This window comes from Xenia sp. Carnegie-2017, unplaced genomic scaffold, assembly GCF_021976095.1.
Source record: "Xenia sp. Carnegie-2017 unplaced genomic scaffold, XeniaSp_v1 HiC_scaffold_16, whole genome shotgun sequence".
NCBI classification, from domain to species: domain Eukaryota; kingdom Metazoa; phylum Cnidaria; class Anthozoa; order Malacalcyonacea; family Xeniidae; genus Xenia; species Xenia sp. Carnegie-2017.
The window spans coordinates 1,887,081-1,910,984 of record NW_025813469.1 but is presented as its reverse complement, the minus strand read 5'-3'; the positions used below and the strand labels follow the sequence as shown (position 1 = coordinate 1,910,984).

The window sequence follows — 23,904 nt, the reverse complement described above, 5'->3', positions numbered from 1 at the left end:
AATGGTTTTTGCGCTGACAATTTTTCTTCTCCTTTTCCTCTCCCCCGTTTTCTTTTTGTCTGATATACATTTTAGGAGGGAGATGTTGCTTGAAAAAATATCATGAAGTTTCTCAGAAAGTTTTTTGGAGAAGTTGATTTATGCGTATCAATTTTTGACAAAAGGTGTTTTAAATCAATTTCTAAATTACTTTAAGAAATTCACATTAGTTCCATTGCATGTGCTTTCCAATGTTGAATTTTGGATCAACTGCAATACGTAGCTGTCTATAGCTCCATTGCCTGTTAATATTAAATCCTCTTATTAACAGCACGCTGGTGGTCTTTCCCTGTTTTTAATCACCATTCTTGTCTTATTGACGCTGAATGATTATAAGCGTTGTCGTCGGGTACTTTTTCCTGTCACTGAATTCCTGTGTGTGAGTTAAAGTGGCGTGTCACTTCTCAAATCTTGTACTCTTCTCAGATCGTAAATTTAATCTGCGGTAGAAATGTAATTGGCTGATTTGGCTCGAGTTTCTTTGCATTGTAAATCGTTTAAATTAACAATTATGAATTCTGTTATCCTCACGTTGGCTTCCACGACGAGTAATGTTTAAGTCAAGTGAGTAGAATTGTTTTCATCATTGTTTCGCAGTGTATTTTAAAGATGCAAATTGCAATTTAGCGTTTATTGATACATTTATATCTGTCTCTTCATTTCACTCATGAATTTGTTGCATGTTTTTCAAATTTAATTCTTTCACACTGCGTTCACCGTGTGTTGTATGTATTCGATGTCGCCTCATTTTTTCTCTATGTAGTGATACATTTTCAATTGAAAATTGGTTACGTTATCCTCATTTAATTGAATATATTGCTATCATAATTCTGCAGGAATCCTGCTCGGTTTGGTCAGATTATATTCAGTTGACATAGTTACGAAGTTGAGGAAATATACCTGCGGGGAAAATCATTTTGCTATTTAAAGCCTTTAAGCAGCAGATTGAAATTTTGACGCAGTCTAGTCTTAATGTTATAGTTGCAAATTTAAGCCGCTAAAGTAATAAAATGACAAATTTACTGTAAGTAATGTTTGCCAAATTTTAGTAGCTTTATTACAATCATTCCGGGCTTTCCACGCTCTACTTTATGTGCTCCACGCGTGGTCCACTAAATTTTGAAATTAGTTGTCGAAGTGGAAGCATAGTTTAAAGGGCAAATGGCGCGAATTTTGAGTTTTTCTAAACACAGTAAACTGTATTCATTTTTGTTGAATTTCGTCAAAAAATGAGCATGAAAGGTGCATCAAAAATCATTGATGTTTATGATGTTATTTGATAATTTCAGTAATTTATTTTGTTAACTAATTTTTGTCCTTTGCTGTAGAAGGGACAAATGGTAGCAATGTAAGGTACGACAATTTTGAAAAAGAAGAATCTGTATAGTAGCTGATTATCAGTTTATAAGTACTCAAGCTATAATATGTCTGCAGTCATATATTTTTGAGATGATTAACAGATTAATTTGTTTGTTTGGTTTATTCATTTCTCACATAGTGATGACAACATTAAAGTGTTTGTTCGTATCCGCCCACCGGAAAACTTTGGCGATGAAATAAACCACAAATCTTGTCTGCAAGTTACTTCTGGAACAACATTAAACCTGTTGTCCAAACCTTATTCCAAAGTGTTTACATATGATCAAGTAGCCGATACCAATGCAACCCAGGTAATCTATCTGTGGCTAATGGTAATTCGCTGTCGTTCATTGGAAAGTTTACTTGCAAAGTATCACTTGTTTAGTGTAACGGTTTTACTGTGTTTTAACTAAAGGAAGAAGTATTTACATATGTTGCTAAAGAAATCATCGAAGGATGCCTTGGAGGCTACAATGGCACAATATTTGCTTAGTAAGTGGATTCTGATCTCATAATAAATCAATTTTATTGGAGTAGTATACAAAAGTACAAGATATTTGTGTACTTATAAACCTGTAATGCAGTTTTCATGTTTTTTAAGTTATTACTGTTATTTTTAAGTGGTCAAACTGGATCTGGGAAGACATTTACAATGCTTGGTAAGCTAGAATATGTTTATAATAATAGTTTGGAGAAAAATCATCTTGTGTATTCAAATTGTCTAAATTTTTACGATTACATTCCGGGTTTCAAGTATTCTTCTGACTCATGAGCTTTCTTTAATCACAGGACCATCCAAAGGAGACAGTTTTGATCACAAGCTTCGCGGTGTGATACCTCGTGGTTTTGAATATCTCTTCAATTTGATCAACAGAGAAAGAGAAAAGGTTTGGCAGCATATGCCATAGATGTTGGATACATTATGTAAATTCTTGATCTTATATTTTTATAGAATGGTGATAAAGTAGAGTTCTTGTGTCAGTGTAGTTTTCTTGAAATTTACAATGAGCAAGTTTTTGATCTTTTGGATCTGACGTCCACTGGACTCCAGCTGCGAGAGGACATCAAGAAAGGAGTGTTTGTTGATGGCCTAATGGAGAAACCTGTTTCTAGTGCTAGAGATGTATACAATGTGAGATATTTATCTGTTGTTTTTCAGTGAGTTTGATTGAGTTTAGCATAAAGTTCTTACATTCAGGCTTCTCATCCACTCCTTCACAGTTCAGGGAGTTGCATGTTAAAGTAGGTTCTCCCAATTGCCTTCAAGTCCCCTTTTCCCAATTTCCCAGCCTCCTCCTCTTCTTCTTAATCACTTCAAATAAATACAATAGGTCCTCAACTCTGGCTGGCTCAACAGGAGAGTTGCATCAACATCAATGAACAGAGAAAGTAGTCGTAGTCATGCTGTTTTCACCATCACCATTGAGTCAAAGGTTTGAATCTTTCTTTGATTGAATCATATTTAGGATCAGGGCCGCCCAGAAGGGGGGGGAGGCAGAAGGGGCAGGTCCGGGCCCCAGGCCCTTGAGGTCCCCAAAGCAAGATAAATAGAACAGTATATTGCTGTGAAAATAAGTGCAAATATCATGAGAGTTCTAACAAGTAAATTTCTAAGTACGCTAATGAATGTCAATATTAACTTATCATTCCCATTTACAGACATAAAACATAAAAATCACATATTACATTACAATTGCCAAGTATAATTTCACATTCGTTAGGATATGGGGGGAGGATGCCCCCCTGCAACAAAAAGTTTTGCCCCAAGCCCCAAAAATTGTCTAGACGGCCCTGTTCAAGATATGTACGCACGACTGGTAACTTTCTTTAAATCTCAGGAGGTCAAAGGAGCGATAAAGAATATCAAAGTTTCGCGTCTAAATCTTGTTGATCTTGCCGGATCAGAACGTCACAAAGATACTCAGAGTGATGGACTGAGACTTAAAGTACGTGTTTATGAAGTAAAATGCGTGGCTTTTGTTCTTAATATAGCCTAGGGGTGTTTTTTAAAATACCTAACAGGCTTGAACTAAGCAGTTTCAGTTTAAAACATAATTTACACCTTTTCTCCTATTCTCATTTTTAGCATAGTTTAATAGCTATTTTCTATTGTATTCAGGAAGCAGGCAGTATCAACAAATCTCTGTCGTCCTTGGGCAACGTAATTATGGCATTAGTTGACATAACACATGGGAAACAACGCCACGTACCTTACAGGGACTCTAAACTTACCTTCTTACTAAGGGTAATCTATTGCGAACTTTGTTATGACTTAGAAATAATGGTGGGAGTATATATCACCTCATTCACCTCATTCATCGCATTCACCTCATTCACCTCATTCACCTCATTCACCTCCATTCATGTCCATTCCTTCATTCCATCCATTCCATTCCATCCATTCCATCCATTCCTTCCATTCCATTCCATTCCATTCCATCCATTCCATTCCATTCCTCCACCTCCATTCCATTCCATTCCATTCCATTCCATTCCATTCCATTCCATCCATTCCTCCATTCATCCATTCCATTCCATTCCATTCCACCTCATTCCTTCCATTCCACCTCATTCCATTCCATTCCATTCCACCATTCCTTCATCCATTCCACCATTCCACCCATTCCATCCATTCCACCTTCCATTCCATTCCATTCCATTCACATTCCGTTCACTCCATTCATTCACATTCCATTCCATTCCATTCCATCCATTCCATTCCATTCCATTCCATTCCATTCCATTCCATTCCACCTCCATTCCATTCCATCCATTCCATTCCATCCATTCCATTCCATTCCACCTCATTCCATTCCACCCTTCCGCGTTCCATTCCATTCCATTCCATTCCATTCCATTCCATCCTTCCATCCATTCCATTCCATTCACTTCCATTCCATCCATTCCATTCCATTCCTCCATTCCATTCCATTCCATTCCATTCCATTCACCATTCATTCCATTCCATTCCATTCCATCCATTCACATTCCATTCCATTCCATTCCATTCCATTCCATTCCACCCCCTCCATTCCATTCCATTCCATCCATTCCATTCCATTCCATTCCATTCCATTCCACTCCATTCCATTCCATTCCATTCCATTCCATTCCATTCCATTCCATCCATTCCATTCCATTCCATTCCATTCCATTCCATTCCATTCCATTCCATCCATTCCATTCCATCCATTCCATTCCATTCCATTCCACCTCCATTCCATTCCATTCCATTCCATTCCATTCCATTCCATTCCATTCCATCCATTCCATTCACCTCTTTCCATTCCATCCATTCCATTCCATCCATTCCATTCCACCTCCTCATTCATCCATTCCACCCTATTCCATTCCATCCATTCCATTCCATTCCATCCATTCCATTCCATTCCTCCATTCCATTCCATTCCATTCCATTCCATTCCATCCATTCCATTCCACCTCCATTCCATTCCATTCCATTCCATCCTTCCATTCCATTCCATTCCATCCATTCCATTCCATTCCATCCATTCATCCATTCCATTCCATCCATTCCATTCCATTCCATTCCATCCATTCCATTCCATTCCATTCCATTCCATTCATCCATTCCACCATTCCATTCCATTCCATCCATTCCATTCCATTCCATCCACCATCCATTCCTCCATTCCATTCCATTCCATTCCATCCATTCCATTCCATTCCATCCATTCCATTCCATCCATTCCACCTTCCATTCCATTCCATTCCATCCATTCCATTCCATTCCATTCCATCCATTCCATTCCATCCTTCCACCTCTCTTCCATTCCATTCATTCCATTCCATTCCATCCATTCCCTCCATTCCATTCCACCTTTCATTCCTTTCCTCCATTCCATTACCTCATTCCATTCCACTTTCCATTCCATCCATTCCACCCATCCATTCCATCCATTCCATTCCATTCCATTCCATCCATTCCATTCCATTCCATTCCATTCCATTCCATCCACCTCCATTCCATCCATTCCACCTCCATTCCATCCATTCCATTCCATTCCATTCATCCATTCCATTCCATTCCATTCCATCCATTCCATTCCTCCATTCCATTCCATCCATTCCATTCCTTCCATTCCATTTCATTCCATTCCATCCGCCATTCCATTCCATTCACATTCATCCATTCCATTCCATCCATTCCATTCCACTCTTTCCATTCCATTCCATTCCACCCTCCATTCCATTCCATTCCATTCCATCCATTCCATTCCACCATTCCATCCATTCCATTCCATTCCATTCCATTCCATTCCACCTCCATTCCATTCCATTCCATCCATTCCATTCCATTCCATTCCATTCCACCCTCCATTCCATTCCATCCATTCCATTCCCCTCATTCCATCCATTCCATTCCATTCCATTCCATTCCATTCCACCTCATTCCATTCCATCCATTCCACTTTCATTCCATCCATTCCATTCCATCCACCATTCCATTCCATTCCATTCCATTCCTCATTCCATTCCATTCCATTCCTCCATTCCATTCCATTCCCATTCCATCCATTACTGCAATCACCGTATTTTGCCTCAGGCCCTATTGTTCCTCTCCGCTGCTCAGTTTGCGTTGGATTTACTTTATATGAAGAAAAATGTCTCAAAATGATAATTTAATGTTTTCTCGTTGCCAGGACTCTCTTGGAGGAAATGCTCGTACACATATTATCGCCAATGTTCATCCCTCGGCAGGTTTGTCTTACCTAACTTGCTGATTAATAAAACATTGTTACGTTTCGTGTGGTGCAAAAGGTTTTGCTTATAATTTTCAGGTGCTTTGGTGAAACTCTTTCTACCTTGAATTTTGCTAAAAGAGCAAAAGAGATTAGGAATAAGGTGAGACTATCAAATTGCTTGTTTGATGTTGTTGAAGTTGTTGAACTTGTGCCAAGTTGTGAAACACGACAGTTTGCATGTTGTCATGTTTAGCTTGCGCTTATTAGATCAATTAAATCTGTAGGATGGTAGTTTTATAGGATCTTTGGATTATAGGATTGTAAGATCTTGTGTTTGTAGGATTGTAGGATTGTAGGATATTGTGTTTGTACGATCTTAGGATTGTAAGATTGTAGGATCTTGTGTTAGTAGGATCTTAGGATTGTAGGATCTTGTGTTTGTAGAATCTTAGGATTGTAGGATTGTAGGATCTTGTGTTTGCAGGATCTTAGGATTGTAAGATTGTAGGATCTTGTGTTTGTAGGATCTTAGGATTGTAGGATTGTAGGATCTTGTGTTTGTAGGATCTTAGGATTGTAGGATCTTAGGATTGTAGGATTGTAGGATTGTAGGATCTTGTGTTTTTAAGATCTTAGGATTGTAGGATCTTTTGTTCGTTGGATCATGGATTTGTAGGATTTTAAGTTGGTTGCATATAAACTACGATAGTTTCAGTCTATGTAAAATCTCTGTGTTTACAAAATTTGTTGGAGACAGATGAATTGACAATTGTCAAGGATCAGTCATAAATTATAGGTTTACAATTGAAGAACGTCATTCGTGTATTTTGTAAAAACTTGCCATTGAATCTTGCTCTTTATTCCTTTTCTTTTTACGTCGTTGTGAATTAGGCGATTGTGAATGAAGATACTTCTGGGAACGTTGCAAGTTTGCAAGAAGAAATTCGCAAGTTAAAACTACTGTTGCAAGAAACCAGAGGTAGAGAGACTTTCTTTCTCTTATGTGTAAGAATTTATCCGGCGAATTTCAGGAAAGATCTCTTACTTACATTTTCTTGTAGCCGGTGTGCGCCGTATGTCAACGTCGAACAACAGTAAGCCCTGATTTATGTTGACTTAGGTGATTTAGTTGTAACTTTTGCCAATGCACAATATGTTCATTGTCACCAGTAAGCAATGACTGGGCAAACTTTCAATCAACCGCGGGCGCCGCAAGCAACGTTGAAGATGAGACGGCGAAAAAAGGCGTAGAAGACTGGAAACAAATAGCGCTCACTACAATCAATCTAAAGGAGAAATCTGAGCTAGAAAAGCAGGTAGAAAGTGACTGTCGTGATATGTCCTTTTCACTCGTAAACTTCCAAACAAAATTGTTTAAAAGTTGCTCAAAAAAGGTGTCTTGTTTGAACAAATTCTCGCCATGAATGTTCATGACACATACGTTTAACCGAAGTGTTCTAAGATTCCTATGTTATGGCCTCGTTTTTAATGCAAAAAAAAAGGTTTGTTTTCAATGCAATGATGATTGTTTCTCAGGTGTTGGAGGAAAAAATCAAGAAACTGGAAGAACTTGGCAGAAAGAAAGATCGATTTCTGCAAGTATGTATGAGGGTGATGACATGTTCATTTTTGATGCAAACTTGTGTCCTGCAAGGGCTAATATTTATTCATCTTTGACAAGAAAAAACTTTTTTATATTTTACCATCTTTTTATTTTTCACATATAGTCGACGAAAATGATTTTGAAATTTCGTGACGCTCACATTGCTAAACTAGAAAAGACGCAGAAGAAAGACTCTTCTACAATCGCCCGCGACAATGAAGTTGATAATGATAATGAAGTTGTGAGTAGACTAATATCCTTTAAGGGGTGAGATGATGTTGTTGTTGGCCGTAGAACCATAGAACACTGAAAATAGATCTATGTCTATTTTTGATGTTATAGGCGATGTTACGCGAGGAGATTAAAATTTTACAAGAAAAATTGGATCATCATCCAGACGTTACAAAATTTGCAATGGAAAATCTCGAACTTAGAGGTTCGTTTGCGTTGCTGAGAATCATGCAGTTTATTGTAATGTCAACCGGATATCTGTCCAAGGATAAATTCAGAATGATTTTGTTTGAAGGGTTGGTGGTCTATTTTTGATGAGATTTCAATGGCTACTTTTTGGGTGACGTCGAGATTTTGGTTTAATTCTGCTGCTTTTATACTACGGCTTGGGCTCTTTTTCGTTGGGAATTGAACACGTTGGGGGATTGGTGGTATGTTCCATCAACACGCAAATCACCATTGCTTTTGCTTAATTGCTTAGAATATTAAATTTTCGTAAGAAAATTAGCACCACTTTTGCTTTTGCTACTTGTAACTAAGGCTAGGACTGGTCGCCCTCCACCCCACCCCCCTCCTCAAACACACATGTGAAATCCATCCTGTATTTATATGTTGTTTTCGTGCAAAGCGGTGTCTGTATCAAATATTACAGATGTGGTGAACGAAAAGTTCTTGTCATGTTTTTTTAATCTGATGCAATAGATTATTTTGTTCAGAATGGACCTGTGATAGTTTTGAAAGCGCTCCGTTAAAACACTTATCACAATTGATTTCGTCTAATTGTTTGGCATTTTAGTATTTGGTATTTTCTTCTGGGCAAATTTCAACCCTCCGCACTCCTCCCCTAAATCCATTTCCGCTTTCATATCCAAGGCATGTTCATCATTTATGAAATGTGATTCTTGTTGTATAGGCGAACTTAAAACTCTACGAGAAAACAGCAAAGACGCTACCATTGACATGTCATATGATCTTAGTAAAACGAAGATCTATGCGTTGCAGTTGGAACGCAAACTGAGGGATGCCTTGAACGTTAATGATGGTGGCTTTCTTGAGAAAAGTCTGTCAAGTTCATCAAAAGTCTCTGAGGCTTCAAATGCCGAGATTGAAAGGTTTCGACATGCTTCCCTAATTCTAATAATCGTAGTTAGCTCTCAGTTCACCTTCAAAATTCCGCGATCTTTTAGTTCTCGTCAGCAATCTGTTGTTGTAGTAATATTTCAGTAATTTTCACTCCTTTCCCAGCCATCCTTACATCCCAGTCACTCTTCAAGCATGATTTTTAATGACAGGGGTGTGAACTTACTATGGTGTAGTGGAGGAGTATGCACTCCTTCTAGCCTTAGCTAGGGGGTTGCTATTTCCATACGAAATATTAATATGCCAAGGAATCAAGCAAAGAAATTGTGATTTGGATTTGATGGAGCACACCTCCTAAAATATATCATAATCATTGTATAGGATTTGTAAAATTGAACGCAACTAGGCACCCCGGAAGTTGACACGAAAATTCAAATTCAATCTAGAGCATGCCCTACAAAATCATACCGAATCCCTCCCTGTTCAATCCACTTGTAAATCTTCTCTTGTCACTTCCAGATATAAAAGTGAATTGAGTCAAATGCAGAGCCATCTTGACTCCGTCAGGGAGGAACTTTACGACACTCGTGAAGATCTCCAGCAGTCAAAAGAAAAGTTGATCGAGAGCGAGGATCATTTTCGAAAAAGCTGCCTTGAATCTGAAGCTGAGGTCGAATCTTCAAGAAAAACTATTGAAGAGCTCAAGGTACGAAGAATATTTTGTTCGTAATAGATTGAAACTGATGAATGCACTTCATCCAATGAGTTGATCATCCGTCCTCTATCGTGAAGAGATAAACGCTCAAGTCTTGACACCTTTATATTTGAAGTCCAACAATGTTTGTTTTAACTTTAGTGATGTTTAAGTCGCCCCATATTATATTAATGACTTTAAACTTAGTCGACGTGAAGTGGCCCTCATATCGTAGTGAATTACTGATTCGTGTTCATATGATTCCAGAACGAAATTATTTTTATTCTTCTCCCCCCCGGCTTACGTGTTAAATTGTGTACTATGATCGTTTTGGAAATTGCGCGAGTCCTCATGTAGAAATTATTCCGTAGCCATCATCAGAAAAATCACCATAATATGAATCCCGTGTCAGGATTTGTAGTATGATGTAGAAATGAATGAACAATATGATATAAAGGACAATTAAGCTCGTATTCATGATATTTAAGGTACCTGGTTACAAATAAAGAAAGTTATAACGCTCACAACCTTATCCTCTGCTGATCTTTTCGTTAGAAATGTTTAGAAATGCATCAAGTAAAGACAGCGTTAGAACGGACGACTTTAAACGATGTTCATATGCAGACAATACGAGTGAGTATTTATAATTCAATACCATACTACATTGTTTTAAATAAATCTTTTAACAAGTCTACGTTTATATATTGAGAATAGTTGACTTCGTATTAAGCACAAGGGTATAGGCTTTGAGGTTACATCATCTGGGTAAAGGCTTTGTGGTTGCATCATCTAGGTAAAGGCTTTGAGGTTGCATCATTTGGGTAAAGGCTTTGAGGTTGCATCATCTGGGTAAAGGATTTGAGGTTGCATCATCTGGGTAAAGGCTTTAAGGTTGCATGATTTGAATAAAGGCTTTGAGGTTGCATCATCTGGGTAAAGGATTTGAGGTTGCATCATCTGGGCAAAGGCTTTAAGGTTGCATCATTTGAATAAAGGCTTTGAGGTTGCATCATTTGGGTAAAGGCTTTGAGGTTACATCTAAAGGTAAACGCTTTCAGGTTGCATCATTTGAGTAAAGGCTTTGAAGTTGCATCATTTGGGTAAAGGCTTTGAGGTTGCATCATTTGGGTAAAGGATTTGAGGTTACATCTAAAGGTAAAGGCTTTCAGGTTGCATCATTTGGGTAACGGCTTTGAGGTTGCATCATCTGGGTAAGGGCTTTGAGGTTACATCATTTGGGTGAAGGCTTTAAGGTTACATCAGTTGGGTAAAAGCTCTGAGGTTACATCATTTGAAAAAGGCTTTGAGGTTACATCTAAAGGTAAAGGCTTTCAGGTTGCATCATTTGAGTAAAGGTTTTGAGGTTGCATCTAAAGGTAAAGGCTTTCAGGTTGCATCATTTGAGTAAAGGCTTTCAGGTGTTATGTCTATGGTTGTGTATTGTATTGGCTATTTTTCACGTCACAATTTGTTTTGCAAAGTATCTGCGCATGTTCAAATCTTTTTCTTTTGTTCGCAAGAGTTTTTTTCGCATAGTTAACTATAATATTGAAGGATACTACAAAGATTTCCGCCTTTTCGACTTGTTATTGAAGCCAACCTGAAATCTTTTTATAAATTTTTACATGTTCGTACAATGAATTAATACTCTACCGTTTCACTTGTAGAATTTATCTTCACCGAAGGCAATCAGTACTCCCAACAGGCGACGAATTTCTCTATCTACTCGTGCATGCGGTATGCTTGAAGATGCGCCATCAAATGGTGTTTTACGTTCGAGAAGCGATAGCTACAACGATTTAAACGAACCTGATTTATTGGACGATCCATTTGTGACGTACGAACCGGAAATTCCCGATGACGAGGAAATATATCAAGAGACGTTGTTTGAAGAACTGACGGAAATTTCAAAATTATATAATGCGACGCTACAGGAGAAAGAAGAAGAAGAGTCGCGAAGGATTGAGTTGAATCAGACGATGAATAAACTAGAGCATCAGGTTCAACAACTCAATAAGGTAAGGTGTTGACCTAATCCTCTCTTATCAATCCTTAACATGTACTCATCAGAGAGATTATACATAATATAAATCTTTTATATCCTTTAATCCTTTATAATTCTTTAATCCTTTATAATCCTTTTTAATCCTTTATAGTGTCTTTCAAGTGAAAGATCAAAGTTTACAAATGTCGAAGCCGATCTTAACAAGAAGCTAAACACATTGAATGATAAACTAAAAGAAGAAATTTCAGAGATGAGTTGTAAGCGTTAAGGCAAACTAGGACAGACTTTTCCGTCAAGTTTACTCATCTTCGACATCGTTGTTTCCTAGTATTTAAGAGCGAGAATGAAGATCTAAAGATATGTCTAAAGCAAGCTGACAGGCACATTGAATCCTTGAAGAAAGATCAAGACATCGAAAAAAATAATGCTGGACGTAAAGCTGCTTCATTGGAAAGCAAAGTAAGTTTCGTGTTAAAGTCTCATTTTCATTGATAATGTAGTCAATTTGATGTTGACGATATTGTCATATTGATGGTTATGATATTGTTATTTTGATGCTTTTGATATTGTCATTTTGATGCTTTTGATATTGTTATTTTGATGGTTATGATAATGTCATTTTAATGGTGATGATATTGTCATTTTGATGGTGATGATACTGTCATTTTGATGGTGATGATACTGTCACTTTGATGGTGATGATACTGTCACTTTGATGGTGATGATACTGTCATTTGATGGTGATGATACTGTCATTTGATGGTGATGATACTGTCATTTGATGGTGATGATACTGTCATTTTGATGGTGATGATACTGTCATTTGATGGTGATGATACTATCATTTTGATGGTGATGATACTATCACTTTGATGGTGATGATACTATCACTTTGATGGTGATGATACTATCATTTTGATGGTGATGATACTATCATTTTGATGGTGATGATACTATCATTTTGATGGTGATGATACTATCATTTTGATGGTGATGATACTATCATTTTGATGGTGATGATACTATCATTTTGATGGTGATGATACTGTCACTTTCATGGTGATGATATTGTCATTTTGATGGTGATGATACTGTCACTTTGATGGTGATGATACTGTCATTTTGATGGTTATGATATTGTCATTTTGATGGTGATGATACTGTCACTTTGATGGTGATGATACTATCATTTTGATGGTGAGGATACTATCATTTTGATGGTGATGATACTATCATTTTGATGGTGATGATACTATCATTTTGATGGTGATGATACTGTCACTTTCATGGTGATGATATTGTCATTTTGATGGTGATGACACTGTCACTTTGATGGTGATGATACTGTCATTTTGATGGTTATGATATTGTCATTTTGATGGTGATGATACTGTCACTTTGATGGTGATGATACTATCATTTTGATGGTGATGATACTGTCATTTTGATGGTTATGATATTTTCATTTTGATGGTGACGATATTGTCATTTTGATGGTGATGATACTGTCACTTTGATGGTGATGATACTGTCACTTTGATGGTGATGATACTATCATTTTGATGGTGATGATACTGCCATTTTGATGGTTATGATATTTTCATTTTGATGGTGACGATATTGTCATTTTGATGGTGATGATACTGTCACTTTGATGGTGATGATATTGTCACTTTGATGGTGATGATACTGTCACTTTGATGGTGATGATACTGTCATTTTGATGGTGATGATACTGTCACTTTGATGGTGGCTGATCAGAACGCATGCTGCATTGTCGTTGCTAACGACAGTGATTTTACTAATGTCCTTTCGATATTTGAAATAGATTTGTACATTGGAGATTGAACTGACAAGTACAAAAAGCGAAATGGAAGAAATTATGGAAATAAATCAAAACCTTCAGGTATTTAGTCCGCACATTAATGTCAAATTCTACAATATATGCATGCAATTTGTTCTCTGTCAGACCGATGCAGAAAATATGCGAGAAGAGCTTCAGTTTAAAGACCACAAGTTAAACGAATGGGAAAACTTACTCCGTGCTGAACGTGATAAGATCAAATCACTTGAAAATGAACTGAAGGTAAGTTTCACTAAAGTAATTGTAAAAGATGTTCACTGTGTTTGCACAGGCTTATGCAAACCTAGGAGACCTTTGGGAGAGCTCGAGAGTAGATCAGTGCATGTCCGAGACCGAAGGTCGAGGTTTGCACCTGCTCGAGGGCTTTTATGAACGTCTCCGAGGTTTGCATAAGCCAGTGCAAACACGAAACACGTCTTTTATTTCTTTTATAAAATAACAATAAAGCGAAACAGACAAATTGAAAACAAACGTTTTAATTTTTCTTTTAAAACGTTTTCTTAATTGATTTGCAAATTCTAGTGGATTGATTGATTGATTTGATTCGTTGGGTTCAGACGGTTTTTGCACAGGCTAATGCAAACACAGTTCTAGACCAATCAGCGCACGCGTTTCATTGCGTTTATTTTACAAAATCGCATTTTGTAAATTACCATTGTCAAAAACATTGTCTTATCAGTAAATCCCTCGATAGTTCTACATTTACATAAACATCTTTCTTCTCGACATAGAGCACTCTGGAACATCTTAATGTGGCCAACAAAACAAACGAGAAATTAATGACCGAGGCAGATAAACAACAGCAATTCATTGCTGCGTTAGAGGAATGTGTGAATCTGAAAGATGAACTTCAGCAAGCTAATGCTCTCTGTGTGGAACAGGTATGACTGATATGATATATTATGTCATTAATTATTCTTACTTACTGTATACATGTATAATGAATAGGAGTAGGTATGGTTAATGTCTGCACAATGGAGTGCCTAGTTTGTTCAATACGAATCAAGATCAGTTATGTAAATAAGTAAAATGTTGTCAAGATGGAGGCCATTAACTTTGAGAGCTTAACTGAAGTTCATCTTTCAGTTTCAAAAACTCCTCCAACTATTGCGTTACAAGAGTGTGTGAATCTGAAAGATGAACTTCAGCAAGGTAATGCTCTCTGTGTGGAACAGGTACGACGTATGTGATATATTATGTCATTTATTTAACTTACTTACTGCCATATCTAAAGAATGGTTCATGTCCGCACAATGGAATGCTTAGTTTGTTCAACATGAATGGAGATCAGCAATTTAAGTGGAAAGAATTTTGACCAAAATGGAGACGACTCACTTTGAGAGCCCAAGTGATCTCTGATGGTATAACTAATAATATAAATCGAGATCAGTAATGTAAATAGATAGAATGTTGCCCAAGATGAAGACGATTCACTTTGAGAGCCTTTCCGAAGAAATGGCCGTTAATATCACGGCTCATGTACAAGGAGAAGCCCTGTCCTTTCATAGCACATGGTCTTTGATAAAAACTACTGTATTGTAGTTTTATAATGTGATACTTTCCTTGCGTTTGCATTCAGGATGGGTTTTCTTTAAGATTATTTTTAACATGAGGTATTATCCTTTTTCATTGTCTATTCTTAACAGTTATATGTGTGTATCTAGGGTGAAAAGATTATTGACCTGAATAAGAAACTAAATAATGGTGATCAATATGTTGCGGACTTAAAACGTCAAGTACAAGAAGAAAAGGTATTGAGGGAGAGGGGTGAGGTTTGCGGCCATTATTTTACAACCAATCATCAGTGTCGTACATTCTTCTGATCATCTCCACATTTTCATCACTAAATCCACCGTTGTTTATTTGATGTCTCCCTAGAGTTATCGCGTGAAGCTGTTGGACTCTGTGAAGGAATTGAAATCGTCGCTTTCTCAAAAAGAGGTACATCGTTTTCTCGTTTTGTTTTTCAATATCATCCTGTGCTCAACAGTGAACAAACGACGAAGGGAATTTTTCGTTTGCGAAGCACATCAGGAAAACTATGTTTGCGTTGCATTTTTGGAATTTATTTTAAAATTTTAGAGGATGCTTACATCTATGGAGAACTTGATTGCTGAGAAGAATGATAAAATTGAAGAGCTTGCAAGTGATTTAGCGAAGAAGGTTGGTTGGCGACATTTTGTACTGCATTTTCTTCGTCATGTTTTACTCATTACGTCAGATGACCGGGCCTTGGCCATGGAGGAATTTAACCCTGAGCACTTTGCCCATTGAGGGCATTTCCCGGGCACCCAACCTGCAAAGAGCCCTCGAGTTGACAAAAAACCCTAAAGTTAAGGCAATCACAGTTATTTTCATTTTCAAAACACATTGCACTCGTTCCGCACAGTCGCAAACATTTGAAATCATGTTGTCATGTGGTATCGGGATAAAATGTTCCCCAATAACCCACATTATCTCTTAGCATCTCTGCAGATGACTATTGTTTTTGAATTGATAGGAAAATAGCGTGAGCAAATTGAAAGAAAAATTGAGTGACGAGTGCGAGAAGCGACAAATTGAGAAAGAAACTTTTCAAAACGAGGTTTGTGAACATTATTTGTTTTCTATTTCTGTAACATTAGCGAGTATAAAATTGAACAAACGGTTTTATTTGGTTATGACAACCACAGAGTCTGCTGTACTCATTGAACTTTATGAAAAGGTCTTAAATACTAAGTTCATTGTTAATTGCACTAACAAAACCTTTGAAAATAGGAAACAAACTCCTTGAAAACTGATTAAACTTTCGACGCTGTTTGGGCATGGTGGAAAATGCGGAAGTCGGAGTGCGGAGTCTCGCCTAATGCAAAGATGGATACTTCTATAACACGGACTCTGCATTTTCCACTTTATGCCCCATTGAGTATAAAATGCGGAATCCCACCTTGAACAACACTATTTCATTAATAGGCCGTATTCTGTGCCCGATTATCGTTCAGTTTTGTTGCCCCCCATCTGCCACTACATTTTAACACGATAGATAAGTAAGTTGCTCTCCACTGTGTGACTTCATAGCTCAGTTGGTTAGAGCACCGGCACCGCAGAGGTCATGGGTTCGAATCCCGTTGAGTCACCTGAAATTTTCAGGTTCATGAGACAATTGCTTAAATTGTCCAGCAAAAGTGCGAAGATCATATCTTCATTTAATTTCAAACACCGCACTGCATATAACATCTCTTTCATATATCATTAAAAGTGTAAATTCACTTGTTTAAACCTTCACAAAACGCAGTTTTTGAGTATTTCACCATTGAAAATTCAATCATTTGTGAGGGTTTATGTGGTCGGAATTTAAACCCTCTCCTGACAGATGATGTTACCAAACAGTGGATCTATTTACGATCTATCACACAATACAAATTATTGTATTGACGAAGTGTTCACTTTATGACATCAGTTTGTTCGTGTTTATAGATTTGTTCTTTAAAAGAAGAACTTGCTGCTACATCAGACCATTGCCGAACACTTACTCGTACACTTGAAGAACAACAGCAAGAGCTTACAGATTTACAGGTTAGGGTTTACTTTATGACTAGGGATTGGGAGGGATTATGAGGAATGTTTGTGCAAGTTGCCAACCAATATGGTTTTACAAGTGTTGTTATAAAAGAGGAATTACAAGATAGCAAGTCCTCATAAGACAATAGCTGCATGTTTTGTTAAGTTTTGTAAAGTTTTGTAAAGTATTATAAATAGAAAATCCCAGCTTACCCAGGACTTTAAGTACCATAGAAAATCCCAGCTTACCCAGGACTTTAAGTACCATAGAAAATCCCTGCTTACCCAGGACTTTAAGTACTCCATTGAGACAATGACCACTTGACTAGCGAATAAATAGACGAAGTACCCCTTATAGTACCCCTTACCTCACTACCCTTTACCCTGCAATGCCCCCTACCTCTTACTGTCTTACCACCCTTGTCGCTCCCCTACCACCGATCTACCCACTACTCATGGAAATGAATTGACACAGTAGTTACACGTGACACTTACATGACGATGACTTGTTCTCTTCAGGGTGTCACGTGATACAACAATTACGTTGAAAAGATGAAGCTATTTCTTTCAAACTGTTTGCTGACAACATTGGTATACGTTGCAGTTTAACTGACTTTTAAAGCTTTTATACTAGCGACGGCAGTGCATGAGAGGGCAATCTTTCTTATCCAAAACGCCAAGACGTATTAGATAGACATTCAAATGCGTAAAAATATCGACATATATAATCATTTTTAACACGATTCTTTGTTTTATCCATCACTTATTATCTAAAATGCTTCTTCTACATAACGTTGTTTTCAACTTACATTGCACCAGAATATAATTAGGAGATAAAAGACTTCGTATGCATGTTTCATAGATAGGTTGTGCTTTTATTATGGCTAGAGTATGCATGTTTCATAGATAGGTTGTGCTTTTATTATGGCTAGAGTATGCATGTTTCATAGATAGGTTATGCTTGTATTATAGGGAGGTTGTGCTTTTATTATGGCTAGAGTATGCATGTTTCATAGATAGGTTATGCTTGTATTATGGCTAGAGTATGGATGTTTCATAGATAGGTTATGCTTGTATTATGGCTAGAGTATCCATGTTTCATAGATAGGTTATGCTTGTATTATGGCTAGAGTATCCATGTTTCATAGATAGGTTATGCTTGTATTATGGCTAGAGTATGCATGTTTCATAGATAGGTTATGCTTGTGTATTTACCTCAAGGTAAATAAGGAGAGAGATATAAGGGACTAAATCCGTAGAAAACAAGTGTCGATCCACAAGGGTATGAAATTTCAATGTAAATGTATTATGTAGTACTAGAGTGGGTAAAAGATGATAACAATGGATTACTTTCGGAAGGTAAGTAAACTGTAAATGTCAAGTTTCCTCTAAAGTGAGATATCACACGTGATCGTTTCCTCAAAAGTGAGATATCACACGTGATCGTTTTCTCAAAAGTGAGATATCACACTTGATCGTTTCCTCTAAAGTGAGATATCACACGTGATCGTTCCTCTAAAGTGAGATATCACACGTGATCGTTTCCTCTAAAGTGAGATATCACACTTGATCGTTTCCTCTAAAGTGAGATATCACACGTGATCGTTTTCTCTAAAGTGAGATATCACATATGATCGTTTCCTCAAAAATGAGATATCACACGTGATCGCATCCTCTAAAGTGAGATATAACACATGATCTCAAATTTGTGATTAATAAGATAGAATTTATTTCTTAACAAATGCTTAACTGATATCCCATAGCATGCAAAATCATCAAGTTTCGGTTAATCGACGTCAACCCAAATATTGTCAATCAACATGATCGATAGCATTGATTATGGTTTCCAATCCAAATTATAATTGATTGTGATAATTTCTTCTTCCCGTATTTGGTGTAAAATTGGTGCGTATCACTGGTGCGAACAGGTATCTGACATTACTAGATTAATTATGTAAGACATGACATGGTCGATCAACAACAAGTCAGTCTTGTGTGCATTAATACCATAAACTGTAAATTGAAAAATGGAGAAAATGATTTCATCATTTATGTACAATTAAAAATTAATTCATGTTCATTTCCTTTTGTCGTGATAGTTTTCAAAAGATCTCCGCATCACCGAGATGGCAAAGTCAGCGTCTTCTATCGTTAGGCACATTGGAGGTTTAACACGGAATACCTAAAGCATTGGTAGAAAGGTAATTGCTAAATTAAAGTGCTCCTATCAGCAAAAATTTTTATTAGCGATATGAAAACTTGGTGTAATATCAAACATATTGGTGAAAAAATTTTTCAATTTGGTCAAATTGTCTTCTTGTTAAGGAAGCTCAAAGTTGCCTTCCAGTGGACCTTGCCCGTCGTGGCATGAAGTCTGGATCTAGCCGAATTCTGACGTCATCCAAGGTAGTTGGTATATATATCTTGTATTGACGAATCCCTTGCATGACGTCACAAAGGTAAGTCGTTCCAGACTTTTCGAACGACGGACAAGGTCCATTAAAAGCAACATTTTTGCTACCTTTAAATAGCAATAAAAATTGAACGATTTGACAAACTTAAAACATTTCTTACTGATACGTTGAAAATCACACGTAAATTTAATATCGCTATTAAAAATTTTTGCTGAAAGGGGCACTTTAAAATATGTGCAGAATGAATAAATCCCAAGCAGTCTAAAAGGCCAATTGTCGTCGCTCTGTTTTGATACGACAATCTGAACCTTCCTCAAACTGTTCATACGATGACAGTTACTGAAAAAATACTGTTGTTCAACAGTGAGTGGAGCAGATTATTCTATACTATTAAAATACCAATTTTGACATGGGGATATTTTGATATTTTGAATTCAAGAGACGATACATTCTTCTTTAAAGCAGGAGTGAACCCATTCTTCACATGCAATTTATGAATCTACCATAGGTATAATTAGTGCTGAGATTCATTTACTTGTTGGGGGAGGGCGGTCTTTCGTACTGTGTTGTGTCTAGTAACGGATAAAGTAAAACTTCGTTTTCTCACATTTCCGTAAACTCCTCCTTTTCCAACTAATATTCCCATGTCCTTCATATCGTCCCAAATTTCGATAATGTCTTCAGCCGGTAAAGCTTTCTTAGAATCCTAAGGAATATGCAAAACATTAACCAATGAACTGCTTAATGGTTTGGGAAGGTTGTGAAAGTCTCTACTTAAAATAAAGCACAGCAACGAACAATGTGACGTGGGGAGGTGAGTTCGTAGGTGAATGAAATCACGAACAATTGCTTAAATGTTTTCATAATAAAATAGAAAGAAGGAGAAAGAGGAAGTACAGTCGCAATGGATGAAGTTAAAACAGATGAAAAATGAAATATAAGATCAGGTTCAACAACTCAAAAGGTAAGGTGTTAGCCTCATCCTTTCTTATCAATCCTTAACATGTACTCGGCTAATTCCCGTTGTAACTCTTCCACTAAGTTTAACGCTACCATCTTATGAATCCTTAACATGTACACATGTGTAATATCTAGTCGTTGATATAGAAACAACCAAATATGTCCAATTGTTTGCAGTTGTTATAACAAACCTTATCCGAGACGAGCTCCATTCCGATCATCAAACCTTTTCCACGCACATCGCCTACGACCTCGAATTCATCGCGAAGTTTCAGCATTTCGGTAAGAAGATGCGTGCCGACCACGTGAGAATTGTGCTGAGTGCCGTCTTCTTCAATGGCCTGCGTAGTTGAATAGAGAAATTGGTACAACAGGGCTCTCATGGGATCAAGAGGTATTGAATATAATATTTGCGTAGTATTTATACGGTTATTTTAAGGTTAGAAATCGATGAATAGACAAATTCGCGTAACCCTCAATTCACATTAATACATTGTTCACATGCTTGGTACCTCTGTGTCCCTCTCAATTCACATTAATACATTGTTCACATGCTTGGTACCTTTGTGTCCCTCTTACGCATCTATTGCAAAATCGCAACTGGTTAAAAAGTTAGTAACCAAAATGATAAAAAAACACGATGTTACCAGGCAAGTGGATGATATAAAAACGTAAATTAGGAGGCAACAAAGATAGACGAACTTGTCCATGAAAAAAAAAATGAAGAAAAATCTTTAAAAAGCGAGTGAATAATCGAGATCACGTAAGTATGACGTGACAACACGTCATAGTTCAGCCATTGTTACGTCACTAAACGTACATCCAAAACTGCCATTCCGACGGCAGAACCAAGTGCGTTACCACCAAACGTATTGAAATGAAGGGCTTCACCCATCACGCTTGCTATCTCTATTAAAGAAGAATTGATGCTGTTTTCAATGCGTAATGAACTATATGTTTTAACCTCATTCAAGTAGTTGATATGTGCACCTTTTTTCACAGGTTATATTGCTCTCGCGCAAGCTAAACCTTAGTGACTACGGTTTTCACACAATTCAAAGAGCATCTCCCCGCTTTACCTGGAGTTGTGACAACAGCTGCCAGTGGATAGCCATTACCGATGCCCTTTGCCATTGTAACTGTCAAAAGAGAAAGTTCATAAGTCAAGTGCAAAGATGAAGTCAGTTTTTCAACAAGAGGAATAATATCAGTTAAGCATGGTTCTCATTAAGTCGCTTGAGTCATCCGAGTCGTTCCGAGTTGTTTTGTTGTTTTGTTGTTTTTCAAAACGACTGGGACGACTTAAGCAATTGTACTTCTCATTTATTCGTACTAGCTCAGTGGTACTAGCGCTGCCGAGAGACTGCTTAATTACTTTTTGCACGAGTCGTCTCGAACGACTATATGAGAGCCAGGCTTTAGCGAGTTATGTAAATAAACGTTACAGAAATTAGAGGTTGATTGGACACGAAGGACAACGTCTTACCTATATCTGGAATAACACCCGCTTCTTCAAATCCCCAATATGACGTACCCAAACGACCAAAACCAGTCTGAACCTGAAGTATCATAAGCTCTAAGACAATGATCTTTTTTTCTAGTTGAAACCAAACTCTATTTCATATATGGTGCGAGATCGAGTCAATTACCTCGTCGGAAATGCAGACACCTCCGTGGTCGCGAATCAATTTGTATGCCTTTGGTAAAAATCCCCGTGGCATTTGGACTGAACCACCTACACCCTAAAATGCATTGAAATTATTCATCTTCCCAAGTAAAATAAGTCCACAGGGATATATCATAAGGAAAGCGAACATACTCAAAATTAAGGTATGGTTTTCACCGTTTGATTTAACCTTGATTTTTTACTATGATGAATCAATTCGCAAAGCTTTGTGTATCAACTTGGGCAATAGGCCATTGATCAAACCTGTATGTATTCTGCTATAAATCCTGCTACTTTTTTCCCACATGAGTGCCTTAACATGTCTTCAAATTCGGCAATGTAATTATCTGTTGCTTCGCAGTGTCCTGGCAAACCAAAAAGATCCATTCTGCAAGCTTGCATTGAAATGTGAAAATAGTCACGTATGTCTAAGAATTACCTTCAGAGCAGTTACATTTCCTAGTGGTCTAAAAAGTAAATTGTTGTACATTGAGGGTTTGAGATAACTTCAATCATTTCAATTTTCTAGCACAAATTTCCCTTCTTTTGGCATGTATGCTTTGAATGTCTTAAGTCTGATATTGCTGATAGTGCACAATTTAATCACAGCTAGCCAACCTGTGCAATTGAATCTTTACACTTTGACCCACCCCATAATCCTCTGTAAACATCAGGATTCATTGTCTGGAAACAACAGGAAACTTTTCAATAGGTGAAAGGAAAAAAGTGCTTGAATGAATGGTACTATACTTGCAGGGTACCAAATCCAAGCGGATGGTTAAATTTCCATGTGCCAACAGCAGTCATACCCATGGTATAAGGACTAGCTCCATGATATGCATTCCTTCATTAGATGTGCAAGTTTACTTACATTATATAACAACACAAGTAATTACCAGGTACTTAGTTGCTATACAAACCTCAATGAAATAAAGTCAAAGCTCTTTGTGTAGTGCCGTGCAAGAAACATTGCCAAGTCATTTGCTTCAGATCCGCTATTTACAAAGAAGCAAACCTGTGAACGAAGCAGGAAAGAAGTCACATAAACGTCGAGCTTATGTATGAGATAAACATGTCCTCGTGTTATGGAAGTCATTTCATCTACCTTTAGATTACCAGGAAATTTCTCAGTCAGTTTCTCAGCATATTCATGAATGTTTGGGTGCATGTATATTTGTGTTGTATGCCAAAGTTTGTCCACTTGAGCTTTGACTGCCTCGTTAACTTTCCTATTCAAATTTCATTTAAATAAGTCTGACTTTTTAGTTTCTACCCTAAGCACAAAGTATATATATTTTTGTTGTGACAAGTCAACTGTACATTTTCTTATAAGAAGTTACATACAACTTAGTTTTGTGGACCAAGGCTACAAGCATTAGGTGATAAACAAAATTTAACACAGCACCTAATGCATTAGCTTTGTTCCTTTGATAGGCTGCATGTTTGAGTCCCAACTCAAAAATTGAGAATGCTATCATGAAGTCAAAAAATTGTTTTGGTGGTGTCTGCATGATCAAAGTAATATCAAGATAACACTTTTTCATCTGTTTGCCTGTCATCATTCTATGAACACAGTCACTTACGGATGACAGTGTCCAACTGAGACAGTAACTATTCCACCAAAAAGATCCAAGTAGCTTTGTTGTTGCTATCCCACAGCCATTGCATTTTGCCCTTCAAGGTTTAAAGGAATCAAGCTTACAGATCATGATAATACTTTAACCTGTGTGAGTCAGTGTAGTT

The 23,904-nt window shown here is 37.2% G+C and overlaps 2 protein-coding genes and 1 long non-coding RNA gene across 6 annotated transcripts; 1 reads left to right on the top strand and 2 right to left on the bottom strand.

The window, feature by feature from the left end:
• Window positions 1-226: 226 nt before the first annotated feature.
• Window positions 227-17,962, top strand: LOC124437525 (kinesin-like protein KIF15). 4 transcript variants are annotated; one of them, XM_046987485.1, is made up of 33 exons: window positions 227-603; window positions 1,368-1,392; window positions 1,538-1,709; window positions 1,814-1,890; window positions 2,020-2,057; window positions 2,188-2,285; window positions 2,351-2,530; window positions 2,730-2,831; window positions 3,237-3,344; window positions 3,518-3,643; window positions 6,063-6,119; window positions 6,199-6,264; window positions 6,996-7,083; window positions 7,166-7,198; window positions 7,275-7,420; window positions 7,641-7,703; window positions 7,832-7,948; window positions 8,050-8,143; window positions 8,852-9,050; window positions 9,538-9,724; window positions 10,268-10,345; window positions 11,380-11,730; window positions 11,869-11,974; window positions 12,046-12,176; window positions 13,546-13,623; window positions 13,687-13,803; window positions 14,313-14,462; window positions 15,246-15,332; window positions 15,460-15,522; window positions 15,664-15,744; window positions 16,082-16,165; window positions 17,038-17,136; window positions 17,641-17,962. In XM_046987485.1, exons 1-33 carry the CDS (start codon window positions 591-593, stop codon window positions 17,650-17,652), a joined length of 3,426 nt encoding a protein of 1,141 aa, XP_046843441.1. In that variant the 5' UTR covers window positions 227-590; the 3' UTR covers window positions 17,653-17,962. The 4 variants fall into 4 exon arrangements, with proteins under 4 accessions (XP_046843441.1, XP_046843443.1, XP_046843444.1 ...); XM_046987486.1 differs by lacking the exon at window positions 227-603 and adding an exon at window positions 820-1,281; XM_046987487.1 differs by lacking the exons at window positions 15,460-15,522; window positions 15,664-15,744; window positions 16,082-16,165; window positions 17,038-17,136; window positions 17,641-17,962 and adding an exon at window positions 14,668-14,756 and having other exon boundaries at window positions 15,246-15,320.
• On the bottom strand, window positions 10,326-11,438 carry LOC124437534. Its single transcript, XR_006945755.1, has 2 exons — window positions 11,366-11,438; window positions 10,326-11,027 (listed from the first exon to the last, which is right to left on the bottom strand). It is a non-coding gene; the product is annotated as an uncharacterized LOC124437534 (long non-coding RNA).
• An 864-nt stretch (window positions 17,963-18,826) lies between the features above and the next one.
• On the bottom strand, window positions 18,827-23,844 carry LOC124437530 (alanine--glyoxylate aminotransferase 2, mitochondrial-like). Its single transcript, XM_046987494.1, is given in 15 exon segments — window positions 18,827-19,303; window positions 20,143-20,241; window positions 20,687-20,836; window positions 21,316-21,404; window positions 21,575-21,634; window positions 21,982-22,054; window positions 22,145-22,237; window positions 22,426-22,526; window positions 22,601-22,628; window positions 22,780-22,845; window positions 22,912-23,005; window positions 23,082-23,176; window positions 23,267-23,390; window positions 23,745-23,811; window positions 23,814-23,844. Coding segments are annotated over 15 exon segments (1,260 nt in total). The 5' UTR covers window positions 23,830-23,844; the 3' UTR covers window positions 18,827-19,198.
• Window positions 23,845-23,904: the final 60 nt, after the last annotated feature.

Excerpts from the sequence above, each read along its gene's own strand:
- LOC124437525 (XM_046987485.1), top strand. Across the intron at positions 1,710-1,813 it reads CCGATACCAATGCAACCCAG|GAAGAAGTATTTACATATGT; the intron begins GTAATCTATCTG and ends TTTTAACTAAAG. Across the intron at positions 11,975-12,045 it reads AGAAATTTCAGAGATGAGTT|TATTTAAGAGCGAGAATGAA; the intron begins GTAAGCGTTAAG and ends GTTGTTTCCTAG.